Raw genomic sequence first — 14,552 nt, forward strand, 5'->3', positions numbered from 1 at the left:
TATTTTCTTCATCGAATGGTTTTCAGTGTTATTTTAAAACATTTGCACAATGTCCTATGCATAGTAACGATGAAACGAAACATACTGTATCCCTCTGCATTGACTTGACATTGACTATATCAATTGAAGTAAAGTTGTAGACTGAATCAACTGATGTCGAGTTGATATGTCAGAGGAATGCATTGATTATATTTCAGTTTAATACGCACTATGATTTGATAGGATGCTCTTTTCGATGTTGTTCGATCACCTGAAGTAAAAATGGCTGTTGAACTGGGGCTCTTGTAGATTATGTACATGTTGTAATATAATTCATCTGAACATTCCAATTCAATAAGATTTCAGTTATTTCAGTTGAAATTTCCATATTTAAAAGTCTCCCTCCCTCTCCCCTCACTACGCCCTATTGCAAAACTACCTATGTCCATGAAATTGAGCTAAGGCTTATGATTAATTCATCCAAACATACCAATGTGGTAAATCTGATGTATATGATGTTATTTTGGTATGCTATATGAAATGTCATTGGTACACCCGCAGTGTTGGCAAAAAAATGATTTTTCGCAATTAATTCGATCTATCGAACTTTGAACAGCTATAACTTCTAGCACCAAGTATCCTTCTGCAAAGTTGTTCAGCATATCCTGGATTATACTTCTATCTAATTGTTAGTATACTGCAGGAAGAATTGTACTCTGTAAAATTGAAAATGCAAAAAAGTAGGTTTTCTCATACTAATTTCCATACAAATTTTAAACGCAATGCGCTACGCCGGGTCAAATCCAATCGACCCCAAATTTTGCACAGTTGTTTGGGACCCCAAAAAGAACCAAAAAAGTGCTGTGCTGAAAAAACCATCCCCACCCTATTGTATATATAAGTTCGCGCGAGATTTGTCTCCAAGATCAGTTCACTTTTTACTCTCGATCGGAACAGTTGACTTTCGAGTGCGGAAAAAAGTGTGTTATCAAACTAAAAGCGGTCTACTCTACCCAATATGGGACGTAGGCGAAAGAAGTGCGGCAGTCCAAACGCCAACGTAACGGCCAGCACTCCCGATCTGGTCATCAAAAAGAAGCAGCGGTGCGATGACCGAGCATCAACGAAGACGTCTGTCATGTCGCAACACGCATCAAGCGCCATCAGTGAAAGTGGCACAGCGGTGAACGACAGCAACATGAACGGATTTGGCGATGTGCCTGACTCGCAACCCCCGATTGCAACCAAAATCTCTCCTCTGATGGTAAAATCCATCGGCATAGATAAATTAAAGCAAGCCAAGAAGGTGATCGAAGTCAATGCGTCATACAAAATGTGCCGTGTGCGAATCAAAACCGTTCTCACGTCCAAGGAGGACTATCAGAAAGCCATGCTGTACCTCGACAGGATGAAAGCCGAATATTTCACCTTCAACACTCCGTCGGAAAAACCCTTCAAGGCAGTAATTCGGGGTCTGCCCGTCATAGACGTAGCAGATATCAAATCGGATCTGGAATACCGCATCAAACTCACACCGCTGGCGGTTTTTTCAATGAAGAGACACAACAAAAAGATTGAATATCGTGACTGTCTGTACCTGGTGCATTTCAAGAAAGGCACTGTGTCACTAGGTGCACTCAAGGCCGCCAGAGTTATCCATGATGTTATCGTCTCATGGGAAGGATATCGAGGAACGAACAAGGATGTAACACAGTGTATGAGGTTCTGAATTTTGGACACGGCATGCGAAACTGCCGACTCAATGCTAGGTGCAATGTCTGCTCACTGGGCCATCAAACAGATGCGTGCCCCTACCTAGACGTAGCTGCGTATAAATGTGCCAACTGCAGCAAGCCTCACCGATCGACGGACCGCTCCTGTCCCAGACGCGAAGAATACAAACACATCCGGAAACAGGCTTCCACCTTCAATCAACCTGGAAGAAGAAGAAATCCGCCCACACCACCCGGAATTGAAGATTTTCCAGCCCTCAGTCCCGGTACCCAGATTCCAATGCAAGCCCGGTGGACAGCTCAGTCCAATAATCGCAATGAACATCGTCCACAAACACAAAGGTCCACCTCACCTGCTCCCCCGCCTGGGTTTCAACAGACATCACAACATAATCTCAACGAAATGTGCGATAAGCTTCAACAGTGTTCCACCCGCCACGAACAAGTTCGTTTGATTGGCAACCTAGTTCTAACCTATGGATACTAACAATCTCAAATTGCTACTTTGGAATGCCCGCTCCATAACGTGGAAAAGTCTTGAGCTACCGGATCTGTTGACTCGTCACAACATTGACATCCTCGTATCAACCGAAACACACCTGAAACCCGGTACCAACTTTCACTTACCCGGGTTCATCGTCGTCAGACTAGATCGCACACACTCAAGCGGGGGCGGAGTGATGATAGCGGTAAGAAACAACATTAAATACAACATTCAACCACATTATCAAAGCACCACAAGCGAAGCACTAGGAGTAACAGTAACAACTAATGCATGAGAATTGCTAATCATTGGGGCCTACTGTCCAAAGCAATGCGTTGACAGCAACGGAAAAGCAGGAAATTTGAGAATGATCTGGTAAAGTTAACCAGAACAAACAAAAAGTTCATCGTCGCCGGTGACTTAAATGCTCGTCATGAAACCTGGAGAAACCATCGCCGGAATAAAAATGGAGAGCTGCTGTTCAATGACTCTCAGTTGGGGTACTATACAATCAACGTTCCTTTGGACCCAACAAATATATCGCCATCCGGAATCCCATCAACCATCGACCTATTCCTGACAAATGCTGACTCCTACATCAATGACCCGGTCACAATTGGTGAGCTGAGTTCGGACCACTATCCTGTCGAGCTCCACTTGCAGATCCACTCCGTTACGTCGGCCAAGAAATCATAGGAAGGATTAACACCACGTCAACTGGGTCAAATTCCAACGAAGAGTCGACCATCGAATCAACACAGAATTCTCCCTGGCGACGCCCGAGGACATCAACCGTGAGCTAGCGACACTCCAAAGTGCCATCGAAGCAGCCGAGAACGAGTGTATCCCGAGAATAACTACTAACGTGAGTAATCCTTTCCAAATTGACCCAGTGACAAAAATGATGATTACAAAAAGAAATACTATCAGAAGAAGATTCCAAAGATCCGGTAATTTAAATGAGAAATATCTAGCAGCTAGGCTAACAGAAATAATTCGTGACAAAATCGAACGCCTGAAAAACGAAAAAAATCAAAACGATTTGTACAAACTAGACTCCCGTTCCAATCCCTTCTGGAAACTTTCGAAAGTGCTAAAATCTAAACCTCAACAAATCCCACCGTTGAAAGTGAATGAATCTCTTCTTATCTCCCCTGAAGAAAAATGCTATTGCGCAACACTTTGTAGCGTCACACAACTTAGGCAATACTATGAACAGTCCCATGGAGCCACAAGTGCACGAAAAAATGGTGAACTTCAATAACACGCCCTGTTATGTGCCAAACAATAAAAAGATTTCCCTGGACGAAGTTAGATTAGCTCTCAAAAACTCCAAAAATATGAAGGCCCCGGGACTGGATTCCATATTCAACATTGTTTTAAAAAATCTAAGTATTCGAAGCTTAACCCACCTGACCAATATTCTCAACAAATGAATGAACATCCAATATTTCCCGTCCAACTGGAAATGTGCAAAAATTGTCCCTATTCCGAAGCCGGGAAAAGACCCAACGTTGGTCTCCAGCTATAGGCCAATTAGCTTACTGTCCTCTTTGAGCAAACTCTACGGTAGGCTCATCCTTGATCGCCTTCTAGAACATGTCAACAACAATAGAATCCTTCCAGAAGAACAGTTTGGTTTTGGGAAAAGGCACTCTAGTTCTCACCAGCTTTCTCGGGACATTAAATTCGTCCGGCGAAATAAGACCGTATCCAAGTCCACGACAATGGTGCAGCCAGATATATAAAAGGCCTTCGATAATGTCTGGCATAAGGGTCTTCTCTATAAGTTGTACAGATATAACTTTCTGATTTACCTGATAAAAATTATAAAAAATTACCTAACCGGCAACTCAGCTGAATGGACTAACGAAGTAGTAAGCCTAGGCCTTATGCTGGATAGCAAACTTCTCTTTAGAACACACATAGAAAAAAACCAGAACCAAATGCCAAATAGTTCTCAAAAAATTATACCCTTTGATAAACAGAAACTCCAGACTATCAATTGCCGTAAAGCGGGGGAACATTGATCAATTTTTTCAAAGTTTTTCGAATAACTTTCTTCAATTCAGGTAGATGTAACTATTTGGATTTTTAAAACAAGTACTGGTACCCATAGATTAAAATTTTTCAAATTGTTGGGTATTTCATTTCGTTTTACTATAAAAATAAAATTACTTTGTTGTAAATTTTCAGTCGTTGTTTTCGGGGTAAATTTGATCAGCAAAATATGTGTATCGAAATTAGAGATAATGCTCGAAATGTTGTGTAAATTGCATATCTGTAGGCGATTTAATGGCCCGATATTGTGACGTCTCGAAGGAAAACAAAATTCCCTAGAAGAATATAGCTGACTTTTATTGAACTTTTACAGGACAGAAATTAAATAGTGCTACAGGGAATCATCTTATCGTACATTATTTAAAAAAGTCTCATTTGATCAAACTTACCCCGGCGATCAAAGATACCCCGTTTTACGGTATCAACAAATCAGCGGTCTACAACCAAATTACTCTCCCAGTAATCCTATATGGCTCTCCCATATGGGACAGCTATGCTGCGACGCACATAAAGAAGCTACAAATCATTCAAAATACCTTTTTGCGAATGATATATAACCTGTCCAGGTATACCAGAATCAGAACCATACACGAAATAGCAGAAATTAACACAATAGAAGAAATAATACAAAACATCAAACAAAAGTTTGTAGAAAAATGTATAAATTCAGAGCATGAATTAATTCGTGGATTGTTTCCACTATAGGTTTAGGAAATTAGGCTATATGCTATTTTTCTTCTTAGTGGAGAACAATTTTGGTAAAAACTATTTTTCTTCATTAAAGAGAAAATTGTTTAAAACCATCTTTGTGCATTGGCTTTCTAAGCCGAACCAAATGTTTCGATTTCGTTAGTTCTCATCAGCTTAAAAATGAGCTCCTTTTCTTGCGGGACATCACGCAGGGCTGGAGGTTTGCTCAGAAACACAAATTGTGTTTGATTATTTGGAGCTAGCGTCAGTCCGGCGCTAGCTTAGCCCTGTCACTAAATTAGTGTCGCGTTCTGAAGAGGCGAAGTTGAAATTCCTCAACTAATTTTCTTGAAAAATTAATTTTTCCGACCAAGGCTAGCTCTTGTTTGGCTGTCGCGCAATTCTTGAACACTTCACTTCACTGATGTTACTTTAGATTTTTCACGCGGAATAATGTGAATTATGATCATGATTTCAAGAGCAACAATAATATATATTGACATGTTTTACATATACTTAGAGCTCTCAGAGCTGTCATTTATACACTTTTAACGGCATTATACGGATTTTTTAGTACAAACATAGATAAGATATATAATATAAAGATAATACATAGATTTTTATTCACATTGTTACCGGAGGGCCATATCACCGTTTTTACTTCCCAGACAACAAAAACTCTTCTTATGGCTATCGTACGAGAATCTATTTAGAATATGTTTTAGCCAGTCTATTTTCAACCATCAAAGACAGCGGTCATGATACTCAGTGTGCTCCTGCTTCTGTCCGAGCCAGTGCAAAGCGAACGAAAAAAACAGTTACTTGTGTGCATTGTTTGAAGAACAAAGAATACCGTTATTTGTATTATTGGGTGATTTTTCAAGATGACTGGGTCTCATCAACCAAACGTGATTATTCGGCCTAACACAGTGGCGATTGACTTCAGGTCTTTTCGCATAAGACCAAGTATTCGTGATGTGTAACATCTGCTGAAGGTGAAAATGCAGCTTCGGTTTTCGGAAGTCACCTGCATACAGCTTGAGCACGTCAGGCATGCGGTGCTGATAACTTTCAACAAATTCGCCCAAGCGAAAAGATTCATTTCGCAGAACAACTCGAAACACGTGCTTGTTTGTGACAACTTTGAAATCAAGATCCCTAAATACATGGATAATGGAAATATTGAAGTTAAATTACATGATTTATCTCCACTTACTTGCAAAGTGGCAATTAAAAAATTCATGTCGAATTTCGGAGCAGTGGAATCAATTACGGAGGACACATGGAGAAACTACTTCCCAGGTATTTCAAATGGTGTCTTTGTGGTGAGAATGCGGGTAGACCAACCCATTCCCTCCTACCTTACCCTGCAGTACAAAACAGAAGGGGGTGATACCATTACACAGCGAACTCTTAGTACATATCAAGGACAAATGAATACGTGCCAGTTCTGTGAACAAACGGCACACTACGGAAAACCATGCCCAGAAACCGCTGAGGAAAGCTCGCCTGCTCTTCAACTGAACCGCAAACGGTTGCCAAATTTGTGGCTGCTGTTCAGGCAATAATGACAACTGTAAAAGCTGCGTCAAGTGCGTCAAACTTAACAACTAATACCACCAGTGAAGAAACTACCACCAAGGATGGAGTGTTCACATTCGTGACCCGCAAGGCCAAGAAGCCAGGAAGAACATCTGATCACGAGTATCAAGGCAGTAATCAATAATATATAATATAATATAATATAATATAATATAATATAATATAATATAATATAATATAATATAATATAATATAATATAATATAATATAATATAATATAATATAATATAATATAATATAATATAATATAATATAATATAATATAATATAATATAATATAATATAATATAATATAATATAATATAATATAATATAATATAATATAATATAATATAATATAATATAATATAATATAATATAATATAATATAATATAATGTTGTACCGTACTGAAATGTTGGCAACCGTAATACGCAACATTGCGTTTCACATGCTAATGGTGCTAACGGCCGTAGGGTTATGCCAGTTTCTATAGCCCTTCTGGCAACCCGGTTTGCGATCATCGCCTTCGTGCATCGATCGATCGGGATCATCAGATAGTCTAAATTAAACCTGCATGCGAACAAGATCAGCAAAATTTCTATGTTTATTACTAGTTATACAATTATCAAGTAAAGTGAAAGTTCAGAACGGAATAAAGTTTTCTTTTGTTAGAACGTGTGTGATTTAACGTTTTGTGTTGCCCGCTGTTATCCGCTTCTGCTCTGTTACTGCTGTTTGCTGTTGCTTCCTACCGTCGCTGTTGCATCTTCTCGCCGGTGAGTTGCATTGCACTGCAGTTAGGGTGATTAGCCCAGTTACCGCCATCACGACGCCGGACAGATTCTGGCGAGGAACAAAAAGGACACAACGTAGGGTCTCGGTAAGCGCCATCATAATTTTGGTGCCGTGACCAGGATCTGTTTCGGACCACGTGCGGAGCCTTTCACTGGCCGTCGCCATTTTGATTCTCTTGACCAAGGGAAGGAAAGTTTTGGATCATCGCATGCTGCTGCCAAAATTAAATCCAAGGCTTAATTTAATTGGATACAAGGTAATTACCTGTCCAATCTGTGTTGCGGGTATCGCAGGTGCCCTTTAGATTTCCTTTTCTTTATTGCATGCGCGATTCGTATTGTTCCGGATCAACAATCGCTTCAATTGATTGCGGAATTGGCATTGTGCTGGCCACAAAGCGCCATTGTTCAACGATCTGCATTAGAATAGGACCATTGTTCACTGTGGCGTCCCTAGCCGTGGTGAATCCGCCTGCTGAGCTGTACTGTTGCTGCAGTGGCATCTTCACACTTCCGTGGCGTTCCTAGCCGTGGTTTTCAACGTGATTTCATCTTTGCGGAACCGAATTATTTGCTGTTGCTGCTAACTGGATATTCCTGTGAGTTTTCGTCGGTTTTTTGAGCACTGCTTCGGATCATCATCTCACCTACCAATGCGGACGGTACTGTACTGTTCCTGTTGGCTGAATAAATATACAAGGCACATACTTGCCTTGGAAAAGGTGAGCCTCTTTCCAAGTATTTACCACCCCTCCTGTGGGTCTACTGTGGTCTTTCATTGTGCAGGTTGATCTACTGTTCCTGGTTAGCCACGTTCCTGATTCCCGCTATTCGAGATGGCGGAGGTCGACAATAGAAGCCAGCTACTGTCACGGAGAGCTACACTGCTTGCTGCTCTGGGTCGGGCAGAGGTTTTTGCTGTGGAGTACGACGCTCTTCGTGACGAATCGCAGGTACCTTTGAGGTTAGAGTACCTGAACGGAATTTGGAATAATTTGGAGACCGTTCAAGCGGAACTGGAGGACAACGAAACCAACGAAGATGGTAAGGTCGAGCATGCTACTGTGCGTGCTGATTTCGAGCCCCGGCTCTTTAAAATAAAAGCATGTCTTATTTCAAAATTGTCTCCTCTTCCTAACGATCGGAGCCCTCAACCATCTCGTGTATCCTCCACTCTCTCTGGCATCAAGCTGCCAACAATTTCGTTGCCTGAGTTCGATGGTGATTACATGCAATGGCTTGCATTCCACGATACTTTCTTGGCATTGATTCATTCAAATTCTGAGGTACCGGATATTCAGAAATTCCACTATTTGAGGGCAGCTGTCAAGGGGGAAGCTGCTCAGTTGATTGAATCGATCGGTATCAGCTCTGCGAACTATTCTTTAGCTTGGAAAACTTTAGAAAGCAGGTATTCCAACGATTATTTGCTGAAGAAGCGTCACTTACAGGCACTGTTGGACATTTCGAGGATGAAGAAGGAGTCTGCTGCTGCGCTTCACGGGTTGGTGGACGAATTTGAACGTCACACCAAGATTCTTCGACAACTAGGAGAACCAACCGACGCCTGGAGTACCATTTTGGAGCATCTGCTATGCACGACTCTTTGAAGGCATGGGAAGACCATGCATCTACCGTCGACAATCCGGATTACACTTGTCTCATAGATTTTCTGCAACGAAGAACTCGAGTACTGGAATCGATCTCAGTCAACCATCAAACTGCTGATTCGCATTCCGCTTCTGGTCCACCAACTCATTCGTCGAAGAGAACATTCCATTCACAGCTTCGTCTCTCTTCTTGTGCCTCCACAGCGAGTTTACCAGTAACACATGTTGGTGAGAAATGTGTCCTCTGTAACCAGTCCCATTTACTGATGAGATGTCAGCGTTTTAACCGACTTTCGTCGAGTGAACGTCAGCAGTTTGTGAAATCAAAACGTCTGTGTCACAACTGTATGAAAGGTGATCACATTGCCCGCAATTGTCCATCCAATTTCAACTGCCGTAAGTGCAGCTGTCGTCATCACACTCTTCTCCACTCTGAACAGCCCGACGGTTCCAGTCGATTCAACAATGAAGGTACATATACCGCTCCAGCTACAACCGCTTCGACTTCTTCGCAGCCCAGTGGGTCTTCTGCAGCACAACCGTCTACGCAATCAACAGTTGCTGCTACTGAGAGCATCCCGCAAACTGAAGTCAGTGCCACTGTCCAGCAGTACCGTGAGAACGTGTTCCTTCTCACCGTGATCGTTAAGGTGATCGATGCGTACGGTGAAGAGCATCTAGCGCGCGCACTTCTCGACAGCGCATCGCAACCGAGCCTCATCACAGATCGTATGGCTCATATTCTACGCCTTCGAAGGCAGTACAAGGGGCCGGCAAACTTTCAAAGCCAGTACGTGAATCCGTTTTCGCTCATGTTTTTTCTAGAAAGGGTGATTTTTCGTGCAGCGTCGACTTTCTTGTGATGGACAAAGTAACGGCGAACCTTCCATCGCAAACCATATCAACAAAAGAATGGCACATTCCGAAGGACTTATTTCTTGCAGATCCGTCTTTCAACGAGAGTCAGCCAATCGACATGGTGCTAGGTGCCAAACATTTCTACTCGTTCTTCCCGAGTGCTGCACGCCTGCAGCTGGGCCGAAACCTTCCTCTATTGGTGGACAGTGTCTTCGGTTGGATTGTTGCTGGGTCGACAAACCAAAATTCCCCTATACAAGTGACGTCACCCACCTCTATGGTTGTTTCGATGATTTCTTTGGAGGACAGTCTAGAGCGTTTCTGGAAAACTGAAGAGCTGACTACCAAGGACAACTACTCTGTTGAAGAAAGGCACTGTGAATCGTTGTATCAATCAACCGTATCCCGTGATCCTACAGGACGATACATCGTTCGGTATCCCCGTAAACCAGACTTTAACGTTATGCTAGGAGAGTCGAAGAGCACTGCACAACGCCGTTTCGGACTACTTGAAAGGCGTTTGGAACGAGACCCAAACCTAAAAGATGAATACCATTTGTTTATGCGAGAGTACCTCTCCCTCGGCCATATGCGGCTGGTCGAAGCGGACGACGAACACCACTCTCAAGCCTACTATCTGCCCCACCACCCCGTAATTAAGGAAGCAAGTACGACGACCAAGGTTCGGGTCGTATTTGACGGCTCGGCCAAAACTTCTACCGGCTTCTCTCTAAACGAAGCTCTTTGCGTGGGTCCTGTGGTACAAGACGATCTTTTGACCATCATCTTGCGGTTTCGTACCTTTCCGATCGCCCTGGTCGGTGACATAGCCAAAATGTACCGACAGGTACTTGTTCACCCCAACGATTCTCCTTTGCAGCGCATCCTTTGGCGATTTTCAAACCAGTCTCCAGTCCAGACATACGAACTACTCACTGTTACGTATGGTCTCGGTCCATCTTCTTACCTGGCAACACGAACTCTCCAGCAACTGGCAGAAGATGAAGGTCGAACATTCACTGCAGCTGGCCCAGCACTTAGAAAGGGTTTCTACGTGGACGATTTTATTGGTGGAGCTCAAACCGTGGAAGAAGCAATCCGTCTTCGCATAGAGCTCGCTGAACTATTGGAAAAAGGAGGATTCGCACTACGTAAATGGACCTCTAACCGGCTCGAAGTTCTGCAAGGTCTCACCGATGATCAGATTGGCATGCAATCCGCTTTGCACTTTTGTCCAAATGAAACCATTAAGGCATTGGGAATTAGTTGGGAGCCCGAAGCTGATTTCCTTCGTTTCGACTCACAGATTCGACACAGCGATGAACACCCGACAAAGCGAACGATTCTCTCCGACATAGCACGACTATTCGACCCTCTTGGATTAATCGCCCCTGTCGTCGTCCGAGCGAAAATTTTGATGCAGGAACTGTGGCTTCTATCCTGCGGCTGGGATGATCCTGTACCAGAACCCATCAAGTCTAAATGGGAAAGCTACCATCGAGAACTGGCAAAGATTTCGGAGCACCGTGTAGACAGGTATGCCTTATTACCCGGCTCATCTATTCAACTGCACACCTTTGCAGATGCTTCCCAATCCGCATACGGTGCATGCACGTACGCTCGCTGTGAAGATGGACGAGGAAGAGTGAGGATCCAGCTTTTGGCTTCAAAGTCACGCGTCGCCCCACTGAAGCGAATCAGCATCGCTCGATTGGAACTGTGTGCTGCCGTGCTAGCTGCTCATCTGCACACCCACATCAAAAAGGCCATCGACGTCAACATAATAGCATCCTATTTCTGGTCCGACTCAGCTGTCACTCTACAGTGGCTACGATCTCCACCAAACGTATGGCCCACGTTCGTTGCCAACAGAGTGTCAGAAATCCAGCAGTACACACACGGATGCCAATGGAAACACGTTCCTGGAGGAGAAAATCCAGCTGACCTGGTTTCGCGCGGTATGTCTGTCGAAGATTTCCTCAAAAGCTATTTGTGGACTAACGGTCCTAGTTGGTTAACACGTTCCCTGCAAAATTGGCCCAATTCGATACCTCCAGGTGTCCCACAAGAAGTACTGGAAATAAAAACAACCGTCGTTGTCGCTCAAGTAACACCGACAGTGCACCCTTGGTTTCTACGATGGTCATCATACAATCGCCTTCTTCGCATCATTGCATACTGTATGAAATTCGTCACCAATACTCGAGCAAAAGTGCGCAGCCCTCACCGACTCCCATCGACCGATCACTTACCGTCGAAGAACTATCAAATTCAAAAACGCTTCTTATTCGTTTGGCTCAACACGACGATTTTGCTGCAGAAATAAAACAATTGGAGGAAGGCAATTCAGTTTCGAAGCGTTCCCCCCTTCACTTGATGAGCGCATTTATAGACCCAGAGAGAGTGTTGAGAGTGGGAGGTCGTTTGAATCTGTCGCAATTACCCTACCAAGCAAAGCACGCCACTTTAATTCCTACCAATCATCCGCTAACTCGCTTCATCGTCGAACATTTTCACCGGAAACTATTCCACGGCGGCGGGCGTCTACTGCTGACAACGATTCGAGAGGAATTCTGGCCCCCGAGAAGCCGCAAACTAATACGCAGCGTCGTCAGAAATTGTTTTCGTTGCACACGCCTCAATCCGGCACCTGCCCAGCAGCAAATTGGCCAACTGCCAGCCCCAAGAGTAATACCCAGTCGTCCGTTCAGTGTCACAGGTGTGGATTATGCGGGTCCATTGTACCTTCGACCAATTCACAAACGTGCCGCACCTGCTAAAGCCTACGTGTGCTTCGCGACCAAAGTAGTCCACCTAGAATTGGTTAGCGATTTGTCCACCCAAGGCTTCTTATGTTCGTTGCGAAGATTTATTGCCCGGCGTGGCCGGCCCGCGCACATTCATTCAGATAACGGGAAGAATTTTGAAGGGGCTAAGAATGAACTATCTGCACTGTTTACCATGCTTCAAAATCGTTCCCAGCAGGAAGAAATATCTTCTGCCTGTACCGCAGAAGGAATTACCTGGCACTTGATACCCCCTAAAGCCCCCCACTTTGGCGGTTTGTGGGAGGCGGCCGTAAAGGTAGCGAAAAAACACTTGTTCCGACAGCTGGGTTCAAGTCGACTTTCGTTCGAGGAAATGTGCACGATTCTTACCCAAATCGAAGCAATTATGAACTCGCGACCGTTGCTTCCAATGACAGAAGACCCTAATGATTTAGCCGCTTTGACACCTGCCCACTTCCTCATCGGATCATCGATGCATGCCCTGCCCGACCCAGACCTACGGAACATACCTGCGAACCGACTCGACCACTATCAAAAGCTGCAGATGCATGTGCAGCAATTTTGGATGCATTGGCGAAAAGAGTACCTGCAGGAGCTACAAAAAAGACGCGAGACGATGGATACGGAACGACGAAATTATCCCTGGCAAACTAGTCATCATCGTTGACGATCTGCAACCACCAATTCGTTGGCCACTCGCTCGCATCGAATCAGTCCTGCCAGGAAAGGATCAACTTACGCGAGTTGTATCACTTCGTACTGACCGCGGTATCATCACTCGACCGATTACAAAAATCTGTCTGTTACCGTGCACAACGACAGCCCCAGAAGCAGAAGGATGTTTAACGATGGCCAACAACCCACAACCGGCCCAACGGAGTCCGGATACACCACTAGAATAAGCTGAAAATTAGAAAAAAGTGGTAGTTTATAAGAAGTGAAAATTTATTTTGCCTAGCTATAAGTTATAATGTTTATTGTTTACGTTTATTATGTTGAACACAATCGTTCAAGGCGGCGAGTATGTTGTACCGTACTGAAATGTTGGCAACCGTAATACGCAACATTGCGTTTCACATGCTAATGGTGCTAACGGCCGTAGGGTTATGCCAGTTTCTATAGCCCTTCTGGCAACCCGGTTTGCGATCATCGCCTTCGTGCATCGATCGATCGGGATCATCAGATAGTCTAAATTAAACCTGCATGCGAACAAGATCAGCAAAATTTCTATGTTTATTACTAGTTGTACAATTATCAAGTAAAGTGAAAGTTCAGAACGGAATAAAGTTTTCTTTTGTTAGAACGTGTGTGATTTAACGTTTTGTGTTGCCCGCTGTTATCCGCTTCTGCTCTGTTACTGCTGTTTGCTGTTGCTTCCTACCGTCGCTGTTGCATCTTCTCGCCGGTGAGTTGCATTGCACTGCAGTTAGGGTGATTAGCCCAGTTACCGCCATCACGACGCCGGACAGATTCTGGCGAGGAACAAAAAGGACACAACGTAGGGTCTCGGTAAGCGCCATCATATAATATAATATAATATAATATAATATAATATAATATAATATAATATAATATAATATAATATAATATAATATAATATAATATAATATAATATAATATAATATAATATAATATAATATAATATAATATAATATAATATAATATAATATAATATAATATAATATAATATAATATAATATAATATAATATAATATAATATAATATAATATAATATAATATAATATAATATAATATAATATAATATAATATGTTATACTGTTGCTGGTGCTTATCTGTAACTGCTGTTTGTTGGGATGTTCAATATCACACGTTTTCTTCTCATGTTGGTGCACGTGTGCAAAGTAACGCGAAAGAAAGCTGCTAGATGGATTTAGTTTAGAATTGTTTTTATTCCTGCTTCCCGCTCCGAAATCTGTCACACAAAACGACCAGGCCGGTGTTGCCACCGGT

The 14,552-nt window shown here is 43.1% G+C and overlaps 2 protein-coding genes across 2 annotated transcripts; both read left to right on the forward strand.

Moving 5' to 3' along the window:
* The first annotated feature begins 997 nt into the window (after window positions 1–997).
* LOC131680684 (uncharacterized) lies at window positions 998–1,708 on the forward strand. Its single transcript, XM_058961395.1, has one exon. The coding sequence runs from the start codon at window positions 998–1,000 to the stop codon at window positions 1,706–1,708; it is 711 nt and encodes a 236-aa protein (XP_058817378.1).
* Window positions 1,709–9,399: 7,691 nt separating this feature from the next.
* On the forward strand, window positions 9,400–13,248 carry LOC131680685 (uncharacterized). The gene is made up of 4 exons (XM_058961396.1): window positions 9,400–9,405; window positions 9,450–9,724; window positions 9,781–11,805; window positions 11,850–13,248. The coding sequence occupies exons 1-4, from the start codon at window positions 9,400–9,402 to the stop codon at window positions 13,246–13,248; spliced, it is 3,705 nt and encodes a 1,234-aa protein (XP_058817379.1).
* Window positions 13,249–14,552: the final 1,304 nt, after the last annotated feature.

This window comes from Topomyia yanbarensis, chromosome 2 (genome assembly GCF_030247195.1).
Source record: "Topomyia yanbarensis strain Yona2022 chromosome 2, ASM3024719v1, whole genome shotgun sequence".
Classification (NCBI taxonomy): Eukaryota; Metazoa; Arthropoda; class Insecta; order Diptera; family Culicidae; genus Topomyia; species Topomyia yanbarensis.